Here is a 24,744-nt window from a genome sequence, read left to right as displayed (position 1 = left end):
CACTGACACACCAGCCAGTTTAGGTCTTTGTACGTCTTGCCATCTGTGCCCTAATAGATAACCAAGTTTAAAAGTCACTTTAAGACGAGTGATATGTGTGATGCTAATGTCTCACACTACCTGTGGGCCTGATTTTAGTGGCTATATCTGCAGAGCTGAGGGACATCCACTGTGAAGATAATATTTCTGAGCACTTTATATAAGAGTGAGTAAGTAAACGAGCACGTGAAGCAACGATGTGCACGACCGAGTGAGTACTGTGTGTGCGAGAAGCCCTTTGTCTGCCAGTCAAACCACCCGAAAAGATGTGAAGAAAAGAGGTATTTGTATCCACAAAACAGCATGCGCACACTCATTCTCCCTGCAGCAACCACAGCGAAGTGCATGAGTATGTGGGCTTAAAATAACCCAGACAGGACAAGACAGGCAGAGACAGCTCTGAGTGTACAGTCCGTAGTCTGGAATAATCTGGATTAAGCTTGATGACTGCAGTCCAGTTAAGGATGGTTAACTCTTGCAGGGTCATGTTATGCTTTTTCACTCAAGCCACATACCACAATCTTCTGTCCTGTGTGACTGTTTTGGTTCCCTGCTGGTTAAAAACATGGCTGCCTTAATCCTCCTCACATACATTTTCCACTTCATATATGTAGTGAAACCAGAATCTTTCCCTGAAGTAATTGCAGTGCCCATAGAAGGATTATAATGAGTGAGCGTGTCTGTATGTGGGTGGAGGAGGTGTGTTTCAATGAAAAGTCCTTAGTAGCCAATTAGCACACTCCCATTCATCTGCAGCACAATGATGTCAATGGATACCTTTTAATTACTGTCATAAAGTCTATAGCAGTAGACAATGGTTTCATGTCACGTTGGCTTGTTCACTAGTTCACAGTTTTTCAGTAAAGTTGTCTGCTGATTGTCTTTAAGATGTTTTTATCTAAGCTGTTGCAATAACAAAGAGATTTAGCTTTTGCCTCCTATTCTGAACATTAGCATAATCAGTAAGTGGCCTTTTGAGATATTTCGTAATTCATTTTGATTTTTAAAAAAAAGACTCCACGCATCCACTGGGGTCATTTGGCTGTCGTGTCTGTGTTTGCATTAAGAGCATAGAGGTCAGGGGACCTTTAAACAGCTTATATAACAGCTGCACTAAGCAAAGCTGTTGGAGTGAGATTAGCAGGACAACAAAACCAAAAACAGCCAACAGCCGCCTGCTCTAACCCTCTGGATTTTAAGGTGCTATTATTTACAAAGCTTCATCTCCAATTTAAGACCTCCCACGTCACTTTTTTCCTGTATCCTCCTCATTCTTTTCGCTCTGTCTATATATAAATTGAGCAGGACTAAAGGTAACAGTTATCTGTTTTAGCCATTATAGTGGCATGGCTCAATGTCAGCGAGTCAACCACTTTGCTTCCGACTGTAAAAATCAACAACAACAGTTTGATGGTGACATTTTGTTCATGATTCCCAAATAATGCGTCCTAATGACTCTTCTAACACCACCATTTGTGTTTTTTTAGTGAGACATCTCAACAACTATTGGAAAGATTACCGTGAAATTTAGCACTGATGTTCATGTCCCTCATTGGGATTAATTGTAATAGCTTTAGTGGTTGACTTTTCATCTAGCACCATCATCACATCAAAGTTTAATTTGTATAGCGTTTGGGTTTAAGATTAAATACCACAATCTGTGCTGAATACCTGCAAAACTACAGTCTATGAGTATTCCCCTCTGTCTCAGCTTGGCTTCATTTAGATGTAGTGAGCTAGCATGCTAACACGCTAAGCTGAGATGGTGAACATGGTGAACATTATACCTGCTAAATACCAGCATGCTCACATTGTCACTGTGAGCATGCTGACTTTAGCATTCAGCTCAAAGCCCCAAAGCAAAGTGTCTAAACACAGCCTCACAGAGCTGCTAGCTTGGCTGTAGGCTTCAGTTTCGTTTCATTTCAAGTGGCACATCTACATGGGTGTCTTTCCCTCCATATTTGATGCAGTCACTGTAACAAACCTGCCATGTTTATTAAAGGCAGAAGCTGTTCTTCATTAACCCTCTAAAGCTGTGTGAGAAAATGTCTGCGGGGAGGAGTCGGGGGTCTTTGATCTGTGATGTTTATGTAACCTGGTGCGTGAGGTCGAGGACACAGTGTTCCTCTGTCTGCTGGATCACTGCACTGGATTACGGGGACAATTAAATCCACCAGTTAAAACCCAGTGGCGTTAACCCCTGACCTCTGGTACAGCAGCTAGGCTGTACGAGAGTCATGCTGTATTTCAGCAATCGGCTGGTCGCCAACAGCTGTTTGCCACACGGACGACCTGCTGAATCAGAGAAATGAAGTCTGCTCGGACATCAGAGCAGCAACAGTAAATCCTGGTCAACAGTAAACCACAAGCGAACCCAAATAATCCACCATATAACAAAAATCAATCATTAGAGGATTTTTAAGACGATAAGAAAAGCAAGGGAACGGCACAGATGTAGAGATGTAGAGGTCTAAACAAGCTTTTCTTGACTGACAAGCGTTGCGGCCTCCTGTTATGGTGGGATAAGACAGCTGAGCAGGGAGGGGCTCCCACTGCTCGGCCTCATGGTGATCTTGTGACTCTTTACTCCCACGCAGTTTCTTGTGTGGATCCCCCCCTTACCCTAGAAGAGCATCATGGACGATCCAGGGAGGTGGGCCATGTCAGAGAGCGTACTATTATCCTGTCACTGTAAACATCAGATTGTGGCCTCTCCAAAGCCTCTGACAGCTGCTTTTGCCTCCCTACTTCAGGATCCTCCCATCCTGGTTATCTACCAGTGTGATAATCTGCTTTACACACACATAGATGGGCAGTGAGTGAAGCACAAACAAACCAGCAGCTCAAACACACACAAAATCAGTTCAGATCAGAGGTGAACTTGGGCCTTTTCATCTCACTTATGGAAACAAAGAGCGATTGTGTTTGGTGAGTGACCTGGTTTTTCGAGGATCTCTCGCACCAGAGGAGGATGAACTCTCTGAGACAAAACACAGAATTAGATAACAGTGAGAACAATAGTAGAGAAAGTAAGAACAATAGCAATAGTTAAAAGAATTCAACATTCCTTCACGTCACACTAAGGTCAAAGACTCTTATGTAACGCAAGCTGCCGAGTAACATTTTTGTGTGAGAAGTCATTTAAACAAGAGTGTGTAAGCTCGAGAGCCACACGGATGCCGTTATCATTAAAGCTCTCATTACTTAACCCAGAAACTGTGGGGAAACGTGTGACTATTGAGTAATTTTTAGATTTTTTTTTCATTAAATACTGTAATCAGTCCAATATCCACTGCTTCAGTGACACACCTTGCCTCAGCTGTCACCTCCATACTCTTAAGTTTGAAAAGCAAACATGAATCATCTAAAAATAAACAATGACAATTCACACTTTTACCAGGGGTTATGTAACAGACCGTTGTTTCTTCCTGGGGGGTTCACTGTTTGTCCAGCAAACTGCATTTTTTACATTTTGGTTTTTGTACAGATAAAATAAACTAGATATGACATTAGAGGTGTTGGTGGGAGGATTTCGCTTCTACTGGACAGCTGGTTTTTTTTCCCCTCTGTTTCAGTCATTATTGTGTTGAGCTAAACTAACTCGCTGCTGGTGGTAGCTTCATATTTACAGTTCAAACACGAGAGTGGTATCGGCCTTCTCATTGAACTCTCATCTAAGGAAGTGCAGAAACGTTTTTTTTCTAGAGAAAAAAACAGTATGTGACATACCTACCAAACTGTGTACACATTTAGTTTTTTTGTTCTCTTTTAGTCACTGAGTTGATGACCAGAAACGTTTCTATGTCTGTTGTTCCATGTAGCCTGGGGCTGTTGACCTTTACAGTTCTGTTTCTGTTTCTGGATGTTTAGACATTTGAAATTTATTCAAAATATGAAGAAGTGTCTCAGGTATGAACTGGTTTTGGCACGGGCCTCTGCACACCTGCGCCCTGCAGTGTGAGAACCAAATGAAGAGCCTCCCTGCCAATAGACACAACCTCAGATAAGGCTTTATCCTGTTGGAGCAGAATCTCAGTTATCTTTTCCCTTGTGCCTCAACACTATGGGCACTCTGTTATCTGAAAGACTGAGCTCTTTCTCTGCTGCAGTCTGTGCGCTATCCACTTTCAACTATGTGAGAAATGCTTCACCAACTTTTTACGACATCCAGTTGACTGATGCTCATCTGTCATCTTCTAAAGAAAGAAAGAAAGAAAGATTGCATTGTGACTGAGACATCTGTTGGCCTCAGCCGTCTTGCCATGCACGTACTTCATCTACATCCTGCTGTCTGTGGTGTTTTGGTTGTTGGTAGAGGTTTATGGTGTCACGTTTACTATTGTTTGACACAGGTCATCTCTCAAACACAAATATCTAACATAATAATCTATACAAATGAAGGATTTATTGCAGGGCTGCTACCGTTTACAGTGTCAAGCTGCTTACAGTCAGGCTCGCTTGGGAAAAGCTCTGACTTCAGTCTGCATTTTCAGGCCACTGCTGCTCTCTGCTGGAGACATGCATGGGCGCCTGGAGGGAGGATTTGATACCTACTAGTGTCTGGCTGCCAGCAGTGACGGCTGATGTGGAAACATTTAAATAATTTGGCAGCAACTTGTTCCTTTCCCTTTATCCATATTTCAGCGGCAGCGAAAGAAATAGTCAGTTCCTATACTGAAGCTATAGTAGGGATAAGAAAAAATTCAAGAAAAAAGATTATGCTGAATGTAGAGTATTTGAGTTTAATCCTGTATTATTGATTGTTATTATCTATTTGATAACACTTAACAAAAATAATAATAATAATAATAATAATAATAATGTAGAGAATTTGACATTATCTTATACGGTTTTATAAGGTTTTTAGGCCAAGAAGGAGGAAGAGAATAATAAAAAATAAACTAAGATATGTGTAAGAATTGCTCATAGGTGATATTAATAAAAGCGATAAATCCCAAATTGATCAAGAAATTATTTAATAGTGGTTAAATGTGGAAAGGCGTATGTTGTTGTGTGTTTTATATATATTTACAAATATTTATGTTTTATATATACAATAAGGAGGAACTGGCCGTCTCATGTATAATGTGCCAATAAAATCTCCCAATAAAATTGAGAAATTGAGTGTCTGACTCTTAGAAAAACATCTCTGCAGTTTAATGCTCCATGCTTGTCATTTACATCCGTGCAGTGTGCCGCTTTAGCTCGGTGGTGTCTGGTCTGTAGTGGTGACGTGTCTCTAAAGTTTCTCCTCCTCCTGCTGCTCCTCCTCCTCCTCCTCCTGCTGCTCCTCCTCCTCCTCCCGGTGGTTTTGTAGTGAGATTGAGTGTGATCAGATTTACTCGGTACAGGAGCACAGAGGTGTGAAGTCGGGACATCATGGGCAGTGAGTATGACTCTGACACACCGGCTGTATGAGGATGATATCTGCAGTCTGGGCATTTAAACACAACACGCTGCTTTCACTGTCCAGTACAACTTAGTTAGCTAACGGTGTTAGCATTGATAGCAGGCTAGCTTACGTGGCTAGCTAGCTAGCTAGTTGGCAGCTGATTTTGTACTATTGTGAGCCTTTTCTGACGAGAAGTCGTTGGTAACAGGTTGGCAGTATTTTTTTAAGCTGGCTTTCTGACTTGTAGTGAGGTTTTATGAGCACTACGGTGGCTCTCGTTTGTTGGAAACACCTTGTTAGCTAACTTGTTAGCCGCTCATTCAAAGACATTGACAGTTTAGTGATGACGACGCACAACAGAGCCAGTCCTGTCTCCAGCCTGCTGCTCCTAAACCTTCTGCTTCGTGCTAATCAGACACATTTGGTAATGATTTTGTAAAGGTTTAACAACATAGACAGAAACACCGTGATACAGAATGCCTTATTTGACACACAAATCTGTTTGGTTTTCAATTGTTCGTTCAAATGTGCCTTGAGTCCGCCCACCATTCAGTGCCACGTCCTTCTGATGACCAGCTAGTGCTTCACCTTAACTCACATCAAACTCTCATGTTCTCCTTTTTACAGTCAAATTCCTGGAGGTGATAAAGCCGTTCTGTGCAGTGCTGCCAGAGATTCAAAAACCTGAACGAAAGGTGTGTAATACACTCATTTATTTGCATTTGGCAATAAAACAATCTACACATTGGTTCTGCTTCAGCTGTATGTTATAAAACCTCTAATAATGTGATTTTTTTTTTTTTTTTTTTAATCCAACAGATCCAGTTCAGAGAGAAGGTACTATGGACTGCCATCACTCTCTTCATCTTCCTGGTGTGTTGCCAGGTAAGTGTCACCATTAATTAATGTCAGTGTCTTCCCACAATCTGTTGCTTCAGTCAGCTTAGTTGTTAAACAACTACTCTAAATGAAAAGATTTTCTAAGTTTAAAAACACTACAACCACTTTTAACTCTTGTTTACTAATGACAATCTGGTCCTCAGACCTTCATCAGATAAAATTCTTGACTGACCTTCATCAGAGGTCTGAGGACCAAAATATTGATAATGAAACTGATAATAAAGTGAGTTGAAGTGGTCTCAGTGTGCAGCTGGTTTTTGATTATTTACTTTGTATAATCACAACTAATCTTTAACTAAATCACCTCGAGAGACATTATCACTGTCCATGAGTACGTTGTCTGTTTGGGAACGTGTGTAATGATATCTGTCCAACTATTGAAGTTGAAATACCATAAATTTGTACATAGCGTTGCACTGACTAGTTTTCTTTTACACCAATGATTTGGTTACGTTTTGTGAATGAAAGGCTTAATGTAGAGCTTGCTTAACCCTCTAACACTGTGAAAACTGTTCTCCTCCAGATCCCCTTGTTTGGCATCATGTCCTCAGACTCTGCAGATCCATTCTACTGGATGAGAGTAATTCTGGCCTCAAACAGAGGTATTTATCCAGCTAATTACCTATTAACAGAAGATTAAATGCATGTCTGCTCTCCTGTTGCTGTATTCTAACTTGAAAATCTCCCTCCAGGTACCCTGATGGAGCTGGGTATCTCGCCTATTGTCACCTCAGGCCTGATAATGCAGCTCCTTGCTGGAGCCAAGATCATTGAAGTTGGAGACACGCCAAAGGACAGAGCCCTCTTCAATGGAGCTCAGAAATGTGAGTAAACTCTCCCTGGGTCGTGATTTGTGATCATATGATTTGTAGTTACGTCCACAGATTCTCTAACCTTGTGTTAACGTATTTCAGTATTTGGAATGATCATCACCATTGGCCAGGCTATCGTGTATGTGATGACCGGCATGTATGGAGATCCCTCAGAGATGGGCGCAGGAATCTGTCTGCTCATCATCATTCAGGTCAGAACAGGGATTTTCTTCAAATTTGTCAGAACCAATTGTGTAATTTAACAAGAAACTAAAGATTATGATGTGAAAAAAGAACAATATGATATAGAATAAACAGATGAATATTATATGTACATTTATATTGCCTGTGTTCTTTAAATTAAGACGTCTGTTAGCTTGGATTATCAGCTTCTCCAGTGTTTCCCAAATACTGGTGAACATTGTCATTATTATCACAGACAAACACACCTCCTACAGTGATGTTGACACATAAACATATAATTCAACTTGAATGAAACAGCGTGAAACTGACGTCACTTCAAAATGAAGTGCAGGAGGTGCATCAAGGTCATTTCAGAGAAACTTTTTATTATGTCATAAAAGTCAGACAGTCGTTGTCCACTGGTTATGATTGGAATTGCATGACATAACAGGTTTGTTTAGATTAACTGGGTTTGCTCACAAAGTAAAAAGCTCTCCAGTGGAGGTCCTGCTCTTTAAAGCTCACACTGTTATTAAGTTTAGTTATGAAAGCAACAAGTTATAATAAAGACTCTCCAGAGAAATGTGAAATTTTTTTCAACGGACTAAATTTTTTTTTGTGTTATTCCACAGTTGTTCGTGGCCGGGATGATTGTGCTGCTGCTGGACGAGTTGCTCCAAAAGGGCTACGGTCTCGGCTCAGGGATCTCACTGTTCATCGCTACCAACATCTGTGAGACGATCGTCTGGAAGGCCTTCAGCCCCACGACTGTGAATACCGGAAGAGGTAAGAAACCCCAAAGTGGTCGTCGAATCCATGATTTTGATCAATGAACGTAAAAGTCCTAACAGTCCATCACACTGCTGCTCGTCCTCACTGCACAGAGCTGCGCCTCATTCTTGTGGCTCGTTTGTGTTTTTAGGTACGGAGTTTGAGGGAGCGATCATTGCGCTTTTCCACCTGCTGGCCACTCGTACAGACAAAGTTCGTGCTTTGAGAGAGGCCTTCTACAGGCAGAATCTGCCCAACCTCATGAACCTCATCGCCACTGTGTTCGTCTTTGCTGTAGTTATATACTTTCAGGTGAGTCGCTGGCCTTTCTTAACAAACAACTTTATTGAAAGGCTAAAATAGGAATTACTAGTGGTGAACGTGATGTGGTTATGGATTATTAAAGGTATTAGTGCTCACAGTTGACCTACATGTTCATCTCTTCTCACAGGGATTCAGGGTTGATCTGCCCATCAAGTCTGCTCGCTACCGCGGCCAATACAACACCTACCCCATCAAGCTCTTCTACACCTCCAACATTCCCATCATCCTGCAGTCTGCCCTGGTCTCCAACTTGTATGTCATCTCCCAGATGCTTTCCACACGCTTCAGTGGCAATTTCTTGGTTAATCTGCTCGGAACCTGGTCTGTAAGTATACATTTAATCACACTTTTCCCTTCAGCTTGTGTAGCTTTTTTCTTAGAATCAGTCTCTGAAGAATGACTTTGACCCTGTTGCCTCCAGATGTACTTTAATAATTCTTTTTTGTTGTTTGTGTAGAACCTGGATGCTAAACCATGCTCTGCCCATTAAAGCTTGTATTCTTGTATGATGCTTGCAGGACACGTCGTCAGGTGGTCCAGCCCGTGCCTACCCCGTAGGTGGACTCTGTTACTACCTCTCTCCCCCCGAGTCATTTGGCTCCGTTCTGGATGACCCGGTCCACGCTCTCATCTACATCGTCTTCATGCTCGGATCATGTGCCTTTTTCTCCAAAACCTGGATCGAAGTGTCGGGCTCCTCTGCGAAGGATGTGAGTTGTCGCCACTTTGGAGCGGATGGTGTTAAGGGTTTATTTGAAATCGACTGTGTTTTATAGCTCTGCTCTTCGTTTTCGTCCAGGTGGCGAAACAGCTGAAGGAGCAGCAGATGGTGATGAGGGGACACAGAGAAACCTCAATGGTCCATGAGCTCAACAGGTAAAACCAAACACCTTTTTCGCATACAAATCCGTCTTGTTTTTCCTTTATACGCCTCATCAGCAGCATAAACCATATATGGAACTAGTTTTATTAGTTACAATGGCTATAAGCTTTCATCATAAATTTACACGATCCAGTATGCTTGTCACTGTTTCATCACAAACCAAATAACTCACATTTTCTAATCACAGCTACACATTGTCATCATATTTCACCTCACCTTCCTTCACTCCACTTAGAGCCACTTGGCACTACATTCAGCAGTGTGACACTCACCTAAACCTAAAGTCTTAAACTCATTGTGAAATGGTTTTTCAGACCAAATCCTGATTGTCTGTCAGGAAATTGAGCAAGAGTGTTGGGCAAAGCTGTTACGTTCAGGGAACAAAGTGTGAGATATATGTACAGAAATTCAGGCTTGCACATCCAGGCTCAGTGTATTCTGTCTCTCCTGTAAACATATTTTTGTAAAAATACAGTGTGGAAAACAATGCGATTTTCAGCGCAGGTTCCATTTAGCTGCTTCGGGTTCAGGGTCCTGGTATTGTGCACGCTGGCTCACTGTCACACTATCATGGTTTACTGGGACATCTGGATGCAGCAGAGACATTATTAGTAACACTGTCTGTGAGGAAAAAGGCCTGTTACACAATCGGTTCTGGACTTAGGTGGTCTGCTGGTCTTGTGTGTGTTTGTGTAGTAGAGTAACGTAAAGCTATTTGAAATACATTTGACAAAATCAATATATAAAAGTAGGGCAGCAGTTATGACAGCCTTTTTTATTGCTAAACTTTTCTTCGGGCATCTCCAGTAGGCACCACTTAAAGGAAAACTCACTTTTTCACTTTGTCCAGGCTGTTGGTTTCCTCCCATTTCCAGGCATAATGCTGCTGACTGTAGCTGTATGTTTATCAGACCAACCTGAGAGTGGTGTCCATAGCCTTGTCCTCCTGACTGTCTATCATTCCTGCTACTTGGCATCTGTGAAATTCCATGTGTTGATATTCATCTCAATCTCTCTGTTTTGTCTTCTAGGTACATTCCCACTGCTGCTGCCTTTGGTGGACTGTGTATCGGTGGTTTGTCAGTAATGGCAGACTTTCTCGGAGCCATTGGCTCCGGCACCGGTATCCTGCTGGCCGTCACCATCATCTATCAGTACTTTGAGATCTTTGTGAAAGAACAGAGCGAAGTAGGCAGCATGGGAGCCCTGCTCTTCTAGAAAAGCCCATATCCTCCCACCTTTATACCAACTTTTATTAGGATCGCCAACTTTGCATTTATTTTACATCTACGTGAAGCCCCTGCACCATCAGCTCTCGAGTTTCAGGATGTTTGAGGAATCTTCAGGAATCGCAGCTGAAATGGGAACCTGCGAGGTGGTTGGGGCTGCACAGCTTGTCGCTCCAAAGTAACACAGCGACTGACATTTCAGCTGTACATTATCATCATCGTCGTCATCATCATCATCATCTTCATCATCAGATTTTCTAACTCACTCGAGACTTCAGCTGCCCCAGATTCATTTAAAGGCTTCATTTGTGAACATAATGAAGTCCTGCAGGAGTTTGGTCCTTTTTTTTTTTCAGACTGACAAATGAGCGCTTCAGTATGCAGGCATACTCGACACAGATGACGGAGGTCAACTTGCCTGCTGCGCGTGTAAAAATACTCTATGTTCTGCTTGGTGTTATCTGAGTTTCTACTTTTACTTCCAACTTTATTTTATTTTTCTGTCAACCTGCCATTTACGTGAACGTGTGGACCAGAAGCTGAACTGTCAAACGCTGAGTCAAGTACTGTAATTTTCCTAGTTTGTGGCCTCGTGTTATGGCAGTTATATGAACAGGGCCTCGTGAGAGGAGGGTGTGGAGCTCACAGTGGGGTCCGCCTGTCATAAGAACTTATTTTCATCTGATGAACCATTTATAAAAAATAATAAAAAAAAAAGGTTCCCTGCTGTCTTAATGTATGGCATTCCCAGGGAGCTGCAGTATTAACTCACATGTCACATTTGTCTTCGTTACCCACATCCTGAGATGTTTCTCTTTTGTTCTGGTTTCTTTTTCATTGTCTGCTCTAAGCATACTGGCAATATCACACACCTGACAAGATATGATTTTCTGTACATAGGCCATGCATTGAATACCTTTGAATTTGTCTTATGTGTAAGATAAAAGTCTTTTGAATATGTAAAAATAAATACATTTCAGAACAAACTTATAGGAAAACATTCTCAATAAAACCTTTTTGTGGATAAACTCTTCATCTTTCGACTCTTTTTCTTGATGAATTTACAGAAGCTGATGATTTGAGATGACGGGTTCAGTGAAGGGTCGTTTCCCCTTTTTAATACAATGTTTTTTTTTAAATACGGTGTTGATATACATTTTATGTGCTTGCCCAACATTTTTTGATATTTTATGTTACAAGTTATGTAAATAGTTTTTTTCTTTTTAGAATTTTTGTATATTTATCTTATTTTAATAGGTCAACTTTAAGGTTGGCATTTTACTTTTACCCCTGTATTAAGCATATATAAGCACTATATAAACAAATGATGTCTAACACTATAATGTAGTTGGAAGCACATACAGACACTTATACCTAAATAAATAAACCACATGTTTATTCATCATCCCTTCACTTAAGGATACCCCCAACACTTAACACTTATATCTGCTTACAACTACATTATAATGTCTTACAATCTAAAAAGTAATTATTAAAAAAATCAATTATATACTGCTAAAATGGGCGGGGTTAAAGTAAAATGTTAAAAAGACAATGTTTTGAGTTCATATATGGTCTCATGGAAGCCATGTAATAACTACTACTAGAGCTGGGCGATAATTAAATATCCCTTTCATATAGGAATTGTCATACCATGTAGTATTTTCATCCACAGAGCATGGGGAAATAATTTTTTTGGACAATTGTAGAAGTTTATCTGAGTAAAAGAGCCAGTTGACTGAATAAGGTTGTTTCTTTTATACAACTTTTACATTGCGATTATATGTTAGTAAATATATTTACAGCATTTATAAAGATGGACTTTGTTACTTTTATGGCAACAGAACTTTTATCCTAATCTCCCACCCCTAAAATATAAAAGAGGGGAATAGTAATATGTGTGGCACAGTTGTTGTAAGTGTGTAGCTCAGAGAAAAGAGGAGAAATGTAGATTGTTTGTATTTTCCCTAAGAATATCTTATTTCACATTTGTAGTTTGACTGAGAAATAAAATCTGAGCAGAAGGTTAGGGACCCAAGCTTTCTCATTTTATTCAAAAACCTTACTGTGAGAAATCACAAGCATTATTTATTGGAAAGGAGTGTTTAGATGTTTCCGCATGCAGTGTTTTTAACTGTAGGGGGCAGCACCGCCCCAGGGCGCCTGCGCGACCGGAAAAAGGAAGAGAGAAGAAGAGGAAAAGGCGGAAGAGGAGGACTTCATAATTAAGCAAGGATAGTTGTGAAACACGTTAGCTGAAGCTGGACTAAAACCTGTGGCGTCTGCATGTGTTGTGTTGTGTGTCAGTAAGAGTCGTTATCCTCGGTGCTGTTGCGGTAAATCAAGAAGAGTTCAGAGTTTAATCTTCATCAGCGTGAAGAAATGAGCTCGGTCAGAGAGGAAGGTAACCATGCTGTGCTAGCCGGCTAACTTACCCTGGGAAGCTAACTCTGAAGTTGAATTTAGTCTGAATGAAAAATGAGTGTTGGTGAATCACGCTGCTGCTAAAAGTGTAGTAACAGGCCTGTTGCTGTAATGAGAGTCAGGACTGTTGAAGTCTGTGTGCGACATCATCACTGAACAGGACTGTTAGCTAACTGTGACCATCAGTGTTTAACCTTGACCAGCATCAACACCACAGCTCTGTATTATAGAGACTCAACTTTAGGTGTTTATCTTGGAAAGTCACCTTGACTATTGAATGGTTGTCTTCACTATAAGCAAAGTGTCAGGTTAATAAAATCATCTGACAGTCCAGGTTTCGGTGGATAAACTGCTCCTGTGGTGGAAAGTTACTCAGCACTTTATATGAGTATTTTATGCTGTTTTCAACACTAGATTTCAACTTTATACTCCATTACATGTGTATGGCATCTACAGATTCTACTCTGCAGATATATATTTTATATAAAAACTCAGGATTATCTTACAAATAACAGGAAATTAGTTTTTAAACAAGTTGGCCACATTATTTTCTCACATAAGGGACTTTAACCAGTGTCAAGAGGCCAAGAAAGATTAATTTAAAGTAGAAACATTTACATTAAAACATGAGCTGTACAGTTTGTGCATGAATGTGCAAATGTTCACAATATGAAGTACAAAAATGATGTGCCAAGACAATAGTCCAAACTATGTGTTGATGTGATGTATTGCGTACACATGCACTGGTAAAACATTCACAGGAGTAATTTTTCTGCAGAATGAGCACTTTTACTTTTGCTACTTTTTGTTCCTGTAGAGTTTGGATGCACAACTTTTATTTGTACTGGAGTGTTTTTACATTGTTGTGTTGATACTTATGGTTGAGTAAAGGATTCAAATGCCTCTTGCACCACTGCACCGGCCACATTCAAAGAGTCACAGGTCCATAATCACAGACATGTTCATGTCCCTCATCCCTTCACTTGGCATGCTGATAGTCTTATTTTGAATTTCCATTATTTGTTGATCTCTTTATTATATGCCAGTAGAGTAGTAGTGCCAGTAGAACTTTTAATGTTTTTGAGTCTGTAAGATGCCAGAAAAATTGGTAAAATGGCCATCAATTACAATCTAAAACCCAGAGCCACTCAGTTTCCACATCTAGATGAGCTACGTGAAAGTAGAAAAGCATCAAATCCTCACATTTGATAAGCTCTGCACAGCAAATTTCTTTCTGATGATTGATGGATTCATTGACTAAACATTTCAGAGTTTAACCTACGTATGTCGTAATATATACAAACAATTTTTCTAGATTCATATCTATATAGCCTATACACATGTCTAATACCAGGGACTAGGAAGTGTACCAGCAGCCGCCGTCTGAATGACATGTCTTTCACAGAAATAAGTTTGGAATAAAGCCCAGGATTTTTTTAAATTAGGTTTAATAATGAATATTGACCATGATATGTACAGATGCATTCTACAGTTGAAAACATGCCTCTAGTGGCCAAATTATGTAATGAAAACAAGTTAATATATACCAAAAACTGATAATTATATACCTTGATAATTGATCAATCGGGCTCTAATAAGGAAGCTGCAGGACACTGTTCAAATGGTGAATTTCAGCTTCAGTAGATATTAAGTTAAGTAGAGGCTGTAGATGCCATTTAGGGAGCCTGTGTAAGATTTGGAGGCACAGGTCTTATCACTGACGATTTGTGTGCGATGTCCTTCCACATTTTACACAACAGGTAAAGACCGAATCATCTTTGTCACCAAAGAGGATCATGCAATGCCCAGCAGTGCTGAGCTCGTAGAGGAAGACCCTAATGACCCATATGAGGAGCGGGGTGAGAAGCCATAAAACAACAAAGAGAAACCTGTTGTTGTATGTCTGAATTATAGCTCAGGTGAAGTTTTAAAAAGTTTATCACCCACAAATTAACTTCCTCTTCCATCCCAGGTCTGATTCTTCCCAGTGGGGAGATCAACTGGAACTGCCCCTGCCTGGGTGGGATGGCCAGCGGCCCCTGTGGGACTTCATTTAAGGACGCCTTCTCCTGTTTCCACTACAGTAAGGAGGAGGTGAAGGGCTCCGACTGCCTGGAGCAGTTCAGGGCCATGCAGGAGTGTATGCAGCGCTACCCCGAGCTCTATCCTCAAGAAGATGAGAAGGTGCCGGAAAAACAATCATCAGAAACCGACCAGACCTCACAAGACTCCGCATCTGCGGAAACGTCAGGTGCAAACTCAACATCTGCCGCTGAGCAGGACTCTCACACCACACAACCCAACACAGAGGGCTCAGCAGAAAGCTAATAATGAGCCCTGGTGGCAGCGTGAGCCACAAGGCGTTAAAGTCCAACTGAAATCACATTTAGTCATCGCCTGTTAATTTACTGTTAATAGATTTGTTTTTTATTAAAAGGAAATAAAAGTATTATATGGGAAAATGGGAAAATATCAGAAATGTTAATTTTCACTGTATTTAAGGACACCACTTGTTTCTACCACAGCTGTCAGTGGCTTGAGAGGCTTGTGTGTGTTTGCTGACAGCAAACTTAACAAACATGCACCGTAGCTTACATGCAATTTACATAGTTTGGAACGTACCAGCATGTAAACTGACCGAAGTGATATTTCCAGGTATGTTTACAGACTGTTTAGTGTGTTGCAGCTGACCAGTTGATTAACAGTGCCCCTTTCCCCGTTGTTTATTTGGTGGTTTGTTCAGCAAGATGAGGTGCAGGACAAGACGTGTGTTTATAAGTCAGATAAGTAGTAAAGTCTGTTGCTGCTGCATTATGCAAATATGGTTCAAAATTATGCAATTTGATGGGCTGTATGGAAACAGATTCTCCATCTACAGAGAGGGAGAACTAAAGATATTCTCAAGAATTAAGGCAAAATAATGGGAGGCGCCATCATGAAACCAAAAAATCTAAAATATAAATTTTATTGGATTTTTCCTCAACGGGGAACACAGGACATGTGGTTCACAGAGCAGACAGAGAAAAAGATGGCAATTCATTTCAGTTGGACTTCAAACGTTCTGGTATGAAAAAGACGAGCTTTTACTTTTGTAAAACTGACATAATGTGATCACTGAAAAAAATGACGTCTTGTGTGTTTAAAATGAAGTTGTTCAGTCCTGCGTTTGGGTTCATGCAAAACAAGATTAAAGGATCTTTAATTCAATCCAGAGCTTAGAGGACCAAGCTTAGTGTGCACACCAAGGGGTGTAGTGTACATTTCTTTTTTTTATTTTTGTAAAGGTTCTACTTGCTCATGCTGTGATTTAACAAGGTCTGAAACTTTCATTTCCATCCTGTCATGTGTCTGTGCTGTTTTCCTGTGATGTACAGCATATTGCATTTTACATGTACGTCATGTGTTATATGAAGTTTATATTCATATTAAACTTTGACTCCAGGTTTATATTGGTGAAGTCGCTGTTAAAGTTATTAATTCACAGAGGTGTGAATAATGCACTGAAGAATACATTGCAAACATTTCTTCTGCTAATTTATAACCAGACTTAAAACTTTTACCTCAGTTTAACAGAACTATTTGTGTGCAGCGCAGGACCTATTTAAGCAACTTGAAGTGAACATTATTGAAAGTTTTGTAATAAAATGTATTATACCTCTCTGGTACTTGTGAAGTATTCTTGTTTACTCCTTATATCTCCTCAAGCCTGACAGTGCAGTAATGCCCTCAGATGGTCCTCAAACCGCAAATCTACACAGTCAGAAAGGGTGAAAGAGCAAATGTGTGAACTCATGAACTGCTGTAGAGGAAGGTAACTCTGAGTTGACCATAACTGAGTGAACGAGAAATGTGTTACTTCCTTTAAATTTGATTTGATTTCAGTTCATTCAAATTATTTTTATAATCAGCTCAATTGTCAGTAGCACAATATGATTCAACTATCAAAATTGACACGCTAGCTGTTGTGCAGCTTTCTGTAACTGTTATAAATGTTTCACTGTCTATATTATTACATGATTAGCATAAACACCTATTAGAACTCATCAAAAAGTATGATATTAGGTTGTAAATGTGCATTTTTATCAGTAAAAGTGCCAGTAGAACTGAAAAGGGAAGCAACGCCATTCTGCATAATATTTGTTGACCTGTCCAAAGGTTCTGGCCACTCTTTTGTTTAACTGAGTTACATGTCTAAGTATGAGGGGTCGGAGGTCTGCAGCAGTGTTTGTCCACTGAAGCATGTGCTACTTCAAATTCCTCCAGAGATCAATAATTACCAAACAACCTTTGTTATCCGTGCCGTACCATTGGTGGACTGCAAAGGGCAAAGACGACCAAAAAGCCAATGAGACAGTAAAGTGACGAGTGATCGCCCTCAAACCTTCACAAGAGCTCAGTCTTTCTCTCCACAGAGGGCTGCCTGCGGTCTCCGGCGTCGTCTCTGTCTCCAGGTTTCTGCTCTGAAAATACTTAGCAGGATGTCCTCTTTAAAGGAGATATGCAGTGGTCTACCCCTGGAGCCTTTGCCCCCTAATCGGGGAAGAGACCCCAGTGTGCCGCATGCACCCACTCGGACCCCCAACCTTACAGCAGAGGAGGAACGGGTGAGTAGATACAAACAAATATAATTCCAATTAGATTATTGCATTTCAAATTCATTCATTTGAAAATGAGTAATTCAGGCACATTTTACGATAATTCTTTTGAGTGCCCGACAGCAGAAGTCAGATATTTACTCTATCTCTATGATGAAGATATATGTCATGTTTGTTTGGAGACCACTGCACGTGGATCAGCTTGGCTGAAGTCAAAACTATCAACTAGTTACTATCAAACGGAAGATTTAGTCCACTTTCAGACATTGTTGTGAAGTAATGTGAGCGATCTACGGGAGGCCACAGCTCACTGTCGTGTCAGGCAACTGCTTTACCATTAATGTGTCAGTGGAGGCACAACCATGATGCATCGCTCTGTACTCTGACTCATTGCATCACCACTGTTGGCTCAGGTTCTGCCCTAAAAATTGATTATTCTCTAAGGGCCTCAACTGTCTCCCCAAACTCCGAGCAAAGGCTTCAGTCAATAATTAAAAGAGACACAGTGAGCGTCTCCCTGCCTGTTATATTAGGAGTGTAACAAGATCTACTCATCTTTCTGTCTGTGTTCACTGTCCTACTGTCTCCGCTGCCTCTTCCCTTTAGTTGGCGCTGAGAAATGCATTGCGTTACTTCCCTGCCTCCCACCACGCAACGCTTGCACCCGAATTTGCACAAGAGCTGCGGCAGTACGGGCACATTTACATGTACCGCTTCTGCCCCACGTTACGCATGAGGTGAGGCAACATGTGGAGGAAAGTCCGACTGATATGGGATTTTCTCTCCAATATCCATATTGAAAATTGAGAGTAAAATAAATCTCATACATATGTATTGGCTGGTACTGTTTTTGTGCAGATACAATTAATAAAAATACTGTTAATTGATATTAGGTTGTGTTATTAGGTTAAGACAAAGATCTATGCCGAGGCAGAATATTTTACATGTGATTGTTATTTATTAAGACGACAGTAACAATAAATGAAAGATGACTTTGGTTATGGAAGTGGAAATGAAATAAAAGACTAAAAACAATAGAGCAACAGAGCCAGAGCACAGATACTGATGTATGAATGTAATATTATCATTATCGACCTGCTGATCCGTCTGTCAGCAGGGCTTTATTGATATCTACACCAACCCTTTTGCTTTTGCACAAAGTTGTGACTCTTAGAAGGAGAAGTAACACGATCTAAAAGCTGAATTCACAACCAATAAAATGCACCAGTGAAAAAGTCTTGTTTTAAGATGGTATTGTCTTGGTGTTCTTTGCTCCACCAGCAGCAGTGATGTGAGTTTCCCTCTGTTTCCTCAGAGCTTACCCCATAGATCAGTACCCGTGCCGCACACGTCAGGCAGCCTCCATCATGCTTATGATCATGAACAACCTGGACCCAGCAGTGGCTCAGGTGAGCCTCTAACACAGCTTGTGCTAACTTGGTAGCTACGTTCACTAAATCTCCACGTGATGTCTTCTGTTTGCTTTATTGTCTCAATGACGCCTTTGTTTTCCTTCGTCCCTCAGTTCCCCCAGGAGCTGGTCACCTACGGAGGGAACGGACAGGTGTTTAGTAACTGGGCCCAGGTAAGCCCTGAGTGGATTGGGGAATGATGCATTGAGCCCAAACAGATGAATATTGATGATTTGTGTGTGTTTGTGTGTGTGCAGTTTCACCTGGTGATGCATTACTTGAGGGAGATGACAGAGGAACAAACTCTGGTCATGTACAGCGGTCATCCAATGGGCCTGTTCCCCAGCCTGCCCTCCTCCCCCCGCGCCATCGTCACCAACGGCATGGTAACGGCCCAACACACACTGATTTAATACACTGATACTTTTAGCTTGTGTGTGTGTGCACAGACATATCCCCTAATATTCTTTTTGCATCACTCAGGTTATTCCAAATTACTCCTCCAAAGAGCAGTATGAAAAGATGTTTGCTCTTGGTGTGTCGATGTAAGTTTTTAAAGGTTCTTTTCATACTTTTCACCTTCCTTTTTATCGGGAAGGAAATGATGCTATATTAGGGCTCCTATGTGGTTGCAGATGTCTTCATGTAATCTGTGTTCTTTTATTGTCCGTTTCCAGGTACGGTCAAATGACAGCAGGCAGCTACTGCTACATTGGACCTCAAGGGATTGTTCATGGCACAATGGTTTGTGATATTAAAAATTAATTTCCTCGTGCAGAATATGGATTGTTTTTTAGTAGTGGTTCCCAACCTGAGGGTTAGGACCCACCCAAGACATCGTAAGATTAATGAAAGAAGAAAAAAAGTAATTCTTCCACTATTTTTTAGACTTTTCTGATGTCTTTCTAGTGAAATACTGAATAGTTTCACCTCTTTATACCTGTAAAAATTCTTGAAATGAAACAATTTGAGGAGCAAAATAAGTAGACTTCTCTCTGTCATAACCAGTCACATGTCAAAAAGTTGGAAACCACTGCTTTCATCATGACCTTTAATGTACACATTACCGGTATGTAGTAGCTGCTTTGTTGTCATTAGTTTCCATGTGTGTTTCTGTGTAGCTGACCTTGCTGAATGCCGGCCGGCGGTACCTGGGCTCTGGGGACTTGAGTGGGCGTGTCTTTGTGACCTCTGGCCTGGGGGGCATGAGTGGAGCTCAGGCGAAAGCTGCCGTCATTGCCGGCTGTATTGGCGTGATCGCAGAGGTCAGCTGCTGTCCATACACGGTCCTTTTCTCACTGCTGACTGAGCGAGAATGAGGGAAACACTGTGCGTCCACGTGATTGTGTGAATTTGATTTTTATGTAGGTGGACGAGGCTCCTCTGAGGAAGAGACATGAGCAGGGCTGGCTGATGGAGGTCACCAGCAGCATAGAGCACTGCATTAAACGCATCAGGTAACAGAAAAAAGTAATTGTGAGCATCATTAGTAAAAAATGCTACATATTTATTGTCTTCCATTTAACTGTTACAGATGGGCCAGAGGGTTTTTATTAACATTTAGTGTGTGAGTGTTTGTATCTCTCTTTATGAGTGTGAGATACTGTCAGTTCCATCCAGACTTGGTTAACACACTGTAAAAATATTCAATTACAACTAAAGACCTGCATTGAAAATGTGACTTCAGTAAAAGTACATTCACTGGAAGTATCAAACATTAAAGTGCTCACTGTGAGTACAGTCATATATTATATAATTAGATTATCTAAGTTCAGCATGTCGGGAAATTGGAAGAGTCAGATGAGAAGATTAATGCCACTCTTGTGTCTGTACGGTGAATATGAAGCAGCACCAGGTTAGCTTAGCACAAAAACTGGAGACATAAACAGCCAGTCTGGATCAGTGTCTCTAAAGCATATTAATTAATATGTTGTATCTCATTTTGCAAAAAGCAAAGTGTGAAATTAACACAGAATTTTATCTACAACACAGTATCATTATTTATTAGTATGCAGCACCATGTTATTTGAAAAGTAACATGGTGCTATGGCTGTAAAATAAATGTTGTAGAGTAAAAAGTCAAATATTTCCCTTTGAAATATAGAAAAGTATAAAATGACTCAAGTATAGTACAAGTGCCTTTTTAATAAGTACAGCACTTGAGTAAATGATCTTTACAGATCACAGTCGGTCTATTTATATATGATGTATGTTCAACATTTCAGCATGTTAGCATTGCTCCAAATTTAGGGGAAAAAACAGTGTAATGTATCCCATACTGGGATCCATCTGCTGTATGATTCAGTAATTATTATTGTTTTGTGTCTTTCAGGGAGGCCAAGTGCTCCAAGACTCCCCTCAGTCTGGGTTACCATGGCAACATTGTAGACCTGTGGTGAGTGAGACTTCGTGACTCGACGGCTCAGGTCTGCAGCCACAGGGAGACCTTTTGTTTCGTGGTCCTGAAACCTTTTGCCGTGCTTCTATGACTGTCTCACCAGGGAGAGGCTGCTGTTGGAGTATGAGAGGACCGGCGAGCTCCTGGTGGATCTGGGTTCAGACCAGACCTCCCTCCATAACCCACACAACGGGGGCTACTACCCAGTCCAGCTCAGCTTCCGCCAGGCGAATCAGCTAATGTCGACTGATCCTAAACGTTTCCGAACCATGATCCAAGAAAGGTAAAAAATTAATCGCACACATGGACTTGACTTTTATGATATATTTCCTGCAGTGTATGGGTCCTTTAACCTGTTTTACACATGATCGCAGCCTCCGAAGGCAGGTTAAGGCCATCAATAAGCTGTCTGATGCTGGTATGTTCTTCTGGGACTATGGCAACGCGTTTCTCCTGGAGGCCCAGAGAGCAGGTCAGTCATTTAACACTCATACAAAAACACTCACATATATCATCATTGTCATTCAGCTCAATAAACAGGCTTGTGTTTCTTTTTTTTTCGTAGGAGCAGATGTGGAAAAGTCTGGTGGAGGAGCAACAGAATTTCGCTACCCCTCTTATGTCCAGCACATTATGGGGTGAGATGTTATTCATTCAATCGAGCACTGATCCTGTAATAGAGCAAGTCTAGAAAAAGTCAGCTCAATAAGCTGTGATCGGATCATTTCTTCCTCTGATAAATAGTTTGTGATGTCTCTCCTGCTGTTTTTGCCGCAGGGACATTTTCTCTTTGGGCTTTGGCCCATTTCGCTGGGTGTGCACATCTGGCGACCCCCAAGATCTCGCTGTAACGGACGATATTGCTGCTACTGTCCTGAAGCAAGTTGGTGCCAACGTGGCCGATCGTGTCAGGCAGCAGTACAATGACAACATCCGCTGGATCAGAGAGGCTGGAAAACATGAAATGGTCTGTAGTTTCGTGGGCCACCAATGGCTGCATTTTGCTCTCTCAAGAGATATGTAGCCGCAAAAAGCTGATTTCCTCTGTGTATTCTCTTTGTTTAGGTTGTGGGATCCCAAGCCAGAATCCTCTACTCTGACCAGAAAGGAAGAGTCTCCATTGCTCTGGCTATAAACCAGGCTATCGCTGATGGAAAAGTTTCAGTAAGAAGAATTTCAAAGAAGATTATTTCATGTTTACTGCGTCTTTCATGATGTAAAAGTTTTCTCCGCCGTCTCAGCAGTGTTTTCTGTTACTTGTGTTGCTCAGGCTCCTGTGGTTATTAGCAGAGACCATCATGATGTCAGTGGCACAGACAGCCCCTTCAGAGAAACCTCTAATGTGTATGATGGATCTGCCTTCTGTGCAGGTTAGTGTTATGTTCACTGCAGCTGAACACAAGAACAAACTGTTGAGTCTGCAGTTCAATATGACAGTTTTTCTATCTTAGACTGGGAGGAACAGTCAGATTCTGCATTCAAATGCATCACCAGACACCAATAACATCACAAAAGTGAAGAAATACCTGCTATTCATTGTGTTATATAACCTGAAGCAAGTGTTCAGTCTGCAAATTAAGTGAGCAGCACAGCAGTCCACACAGAATCTTTTACTGCTGAAGTAGCTCTGATTCAACCTCCATTTCCTTCATCCAGCTTCCCAGTCTCTCTTCATTCATATAAACCAGTAACATTTCAGGGAACATTTTAAAAAAGTCAAAGAGAAAGCTTACAATGTCTCCCCCCTTACAGACATGGCGGTCCAGAACTTTGTCGGTGATGCATTCAGGGGCGCCACATGGGTAGCCCTGCACAACGGTGGTGGTGTTGGCTGGTAAGGCTGGCAGGTCATCCAGTAAATACTAATCAGTGTGAATGTTTATGGCGATTCATCAAAGCCAGCCAGTCAGTGTGTTTATCGCTTCGTCTCCTGCCTCACCTGCAGGGGGGAGGTGATGAATGGAGGGTTCGGTTTGCTACTGGACGGCTCAGACGAGGCAGCAAAGCGCGCCAGACTGATGCTAAACTGGGACGTCTCCAACGGGGTGAGAGTGTAGGGCGACGAGCGGCATGATGGATCCCAGCTTCACTTATTGTTCACAATGTGCGATTGCAGATGATTGCTGGCTGGCTCTGATCTGTTTCTGTGTGCTGCAGGTGGCTCGTCGCTGCTGGTCTGGAAACTCCAACGCCTATGAGACCATTCAGCGCACCATGGAGGAGAACAGGCAGTTGCGTGTCACCATGCCCTTTCCTGTGCAGGATGAGTGTATGCTGGACCGTGCCCTGCAGGGCTAGCCATATAGGTTAACAGCCAGCTGCATGAAGCTGTAATCACCTCACTAGTGTCTGAATCAGGCCCTATTCAGCTGCTTAAATTATACGCTTCAGACCTCTAGAAATCACTCTCAAACACAGCTCAGCATCCTGCAAACCTTCGAAACATTTGTCAGAACTTAATGAATCAGTGGCAATGCTGTTACATAAGTTGTTTGCCATGAATGTCCAGAATGCAACATAGGCCACAATAATGTGGCAGTCTGTTTTAGTAATATAATCTGCAAGAGTATATTCTTTGTTTTTTTTGTGCTGAAAATTAAACTGCCAGTCTGTACAAATAATAGTCCATACGAGTGATCTGTACGTCAATCTACAAAAATAATGTGTCCAATAATCACAGCCAAAATGTCAACTATAGGTTAACTGTGGGGAAATTAAGTTATTGTTCATTTTATATTGTGCAAAACTGAAACGGAGATGTCGTTCTGCACATCGAGAGTAAAGACAGGTTGGGACAGAACCACAGCAACAGGTTTTTTTTTCAACTGCACATATTTTCTCTCACATCCTGAGTGCTTAGTTAATGGCGTCATTGACATTCTACATGTAGAGCACAGGCTACGTTAACATCTGCACTACCTTTTGAAGGACGTGGGGAGGATGAACTACGGTGAAATTAGTCTTAAATGGGATATTCAACAGACATTCACTAAGGACCCTTCAGCAGAAGATGCTGAAACTGATACTGAGACTGCTAATTTAGGGACCATCAGTAAATTACAAATTTAATCCCATCATGCTGTTAAATTGTGTAAATTATAATTTCTGACACTGATTTGGAGTCACTCTGAGATTACATAGATGTTATTGAAAAAGGCCTTTATCTATTAAAATATTTCTGTAGAATAAATACAATACGCGCTAGCAAGCAAAATCAGCGTGCTGCATGGAATAGAATTGGTATCATTTAAAATAATTTTTTAGAATTTTCTTTAACATTGTCAAGTCAGAATGAAAGTAATAGTAACAGTAATAAATGGTCCCTCAGTCCACCTCCAACAGTGAAGCTAGATGCTCTGGAGGGAAGCTGACGTCCTCC

General features: G+C 41.2%; 3 protein-coding genes across 3 annotated transcripts; all 3 read left to right on the top strand.

Annotated features, from left to right (window-relative positions):
* The first annotated feature begins 5,344 nt into the window (after positions 1-5,344).
* Positions 5,345-11,555, top strand: sec61a1a (SEC61 translocon subunit alpha 1a). Its single transcript, XM_070840561.1, has 12 exons — positions 5,345-5,428; positions 6,062-6,129; positions 6,254-6,319; positions 6,858-6,936; positions 7,027-7,158; positions 7,249-7,358; positions 7,962-8,115; positions 8,252-8,412; positions 8,552-8,749; positions 8,943-9,134; positions 9,224-9,300; positions 10,339-11,555. The coding sequence occupies exons 1-12, from the start codon at positions 5,422-5,424 to the stop codon at positions 10,523-10,525; spliced, it is 1,431 nt and encodes a 476-aa protein (XP_070696662.1). The 5' UTR covers positions 5,345-5,421; the 3' UTR covers positions 10,526-11,555.
* Positions 11,556-12,783: 1,228 nt separating this feature from the next.
* On the top strand, positions 12,784-15,805 carry chchd4b (coiled-coil-helix-coiled-coil-helix domain containing 4b). The gene is made up of 3 exons (XM_070846969.1): positions 12,784-12,940; positions 14,721-14,819; positions 14,933-15,805. The coding sequence occupies exons 1-3, from the start codon at positions 12,919-12,921 to the stop codon at positions 15,286-15,288; spliced, it is 477 nt and encodes a 158-aa protein (XP_070703070.1). The 5' UTR covers positions 12,784-12,918; the 3' UTR covers positions 15,289-15,805.
* A 1,582-nt stretch (positions 15,806-17,387) lies between these two features.
* On the top strand, positions 17,388-23,977 carry uroc1 (urocanate hydratase 1). Its single transcript, XM_070845382.1, has 19 exons — positions 17,388-17,564; positions 18,162-18,292; positions 18,871-18,964; positions 19,081-19,140; positions 19,225-19,353; positions 19,451-19,512; positions 19,645-19,711; positions 20,089-20,232; positions 20,336-20,424; positions 21,300-21,362; positions 21,469-21,648; positions 21,740-21,837; positions 21,931-22,003; positions 22,143-22,332; positions 22,431-22,529; positions 22,636-22,735; positions 23,118-23,199; positions 23,311-23,410; positions 23,523-23,977. The coding sequence occupies exons 1-19, from the start codon at positions 17,439-17,441 to the stop codon at positions 23,661-23,663; spliced, it is 2,028 nt and encodes a 675-aa protein (XP_070701483.1). The 5' UTR covers positions 17,388-17,438; the 3' UTR covers positions 23,664-23,977.
* Positions 23,978-24,744: the final 767 nt, after the last annotated feature.

The sequence above is a fragment of the Pempheris klunzingeri genome, chromosome 2 (genome assembly GCF_042242105.1).
Source record: "Pempheris klunzingeri isolate RE-2024b chromosome 2, fPemKlu1.hap1, whole genome shotgun sequence".
Lineage (NCBI taxonomy): Eukaryota > Metazoa > Chordata > Actinopteri > Acropomatiformes > Pempheridae > Pempheris > Pempheris klunzingeri.
Note: the sequence above shows the minus strand (reverse complement) of the source record. Positions and strands in the feature narration are given on the sequence as shown.

Coding starts and splice junctions, on each gene's coding strand:
- chchd4b (XM_070846969.1), top strand. CDS start 12,919: ATGAGCTCGGTCAGAGAGGAAG. Junction 12,941..14,720: donor GAGCTCGGTCAGAGAGGAAG/GTAACCATGCTG, acceptor TTTACACAACAG/GTAAAGACCGAATCATCTTT. Junction 14,820..14,932: donor TGACCCATATGAGGAGCGGG/GTGAGAAGCCAT, acceptor CTTCCATCCCAG/GTCTGATTCTTCCCAGTGGG.
- sec61a1a (XM_070840561.1), top strand. Junction 6,320..6,857: donor TCTTCCTGGTGTGTTGCCAG/GTAAGTGTCACC, acceptor GTTCTCCTCCAG/ATCCCCTTGTTTGGCATCAT. Junction 8,413..8,551: donor CTGTAGTTATATACTTTCAG/GTGAGTCGCTGG, acceptor CTCTTCTCACAG/GGATTCAGGGTTGATCTGCC.
- uroc1 (XM_070845382.1), top strand. CDS start 17,439: ATGTCCTCTTTAAAGGAGATATGCAGTGGTCTACCCCTGGAGCCTTTG. Junction 19,354..19,450: donor CCATCGTCACCAACGGCATG/GTAACGGCCCAA, acceptor TGCATCACTCAG/GTTATTCCAAATTACTCCTC. Junction 23,200..23,310: donor AACGGTGGTGGTGTTGGCTG/GTAAGGCTGGCA, acceptor CCTCACCTGCAG/GGGGGAGGTGATGAATGGAG.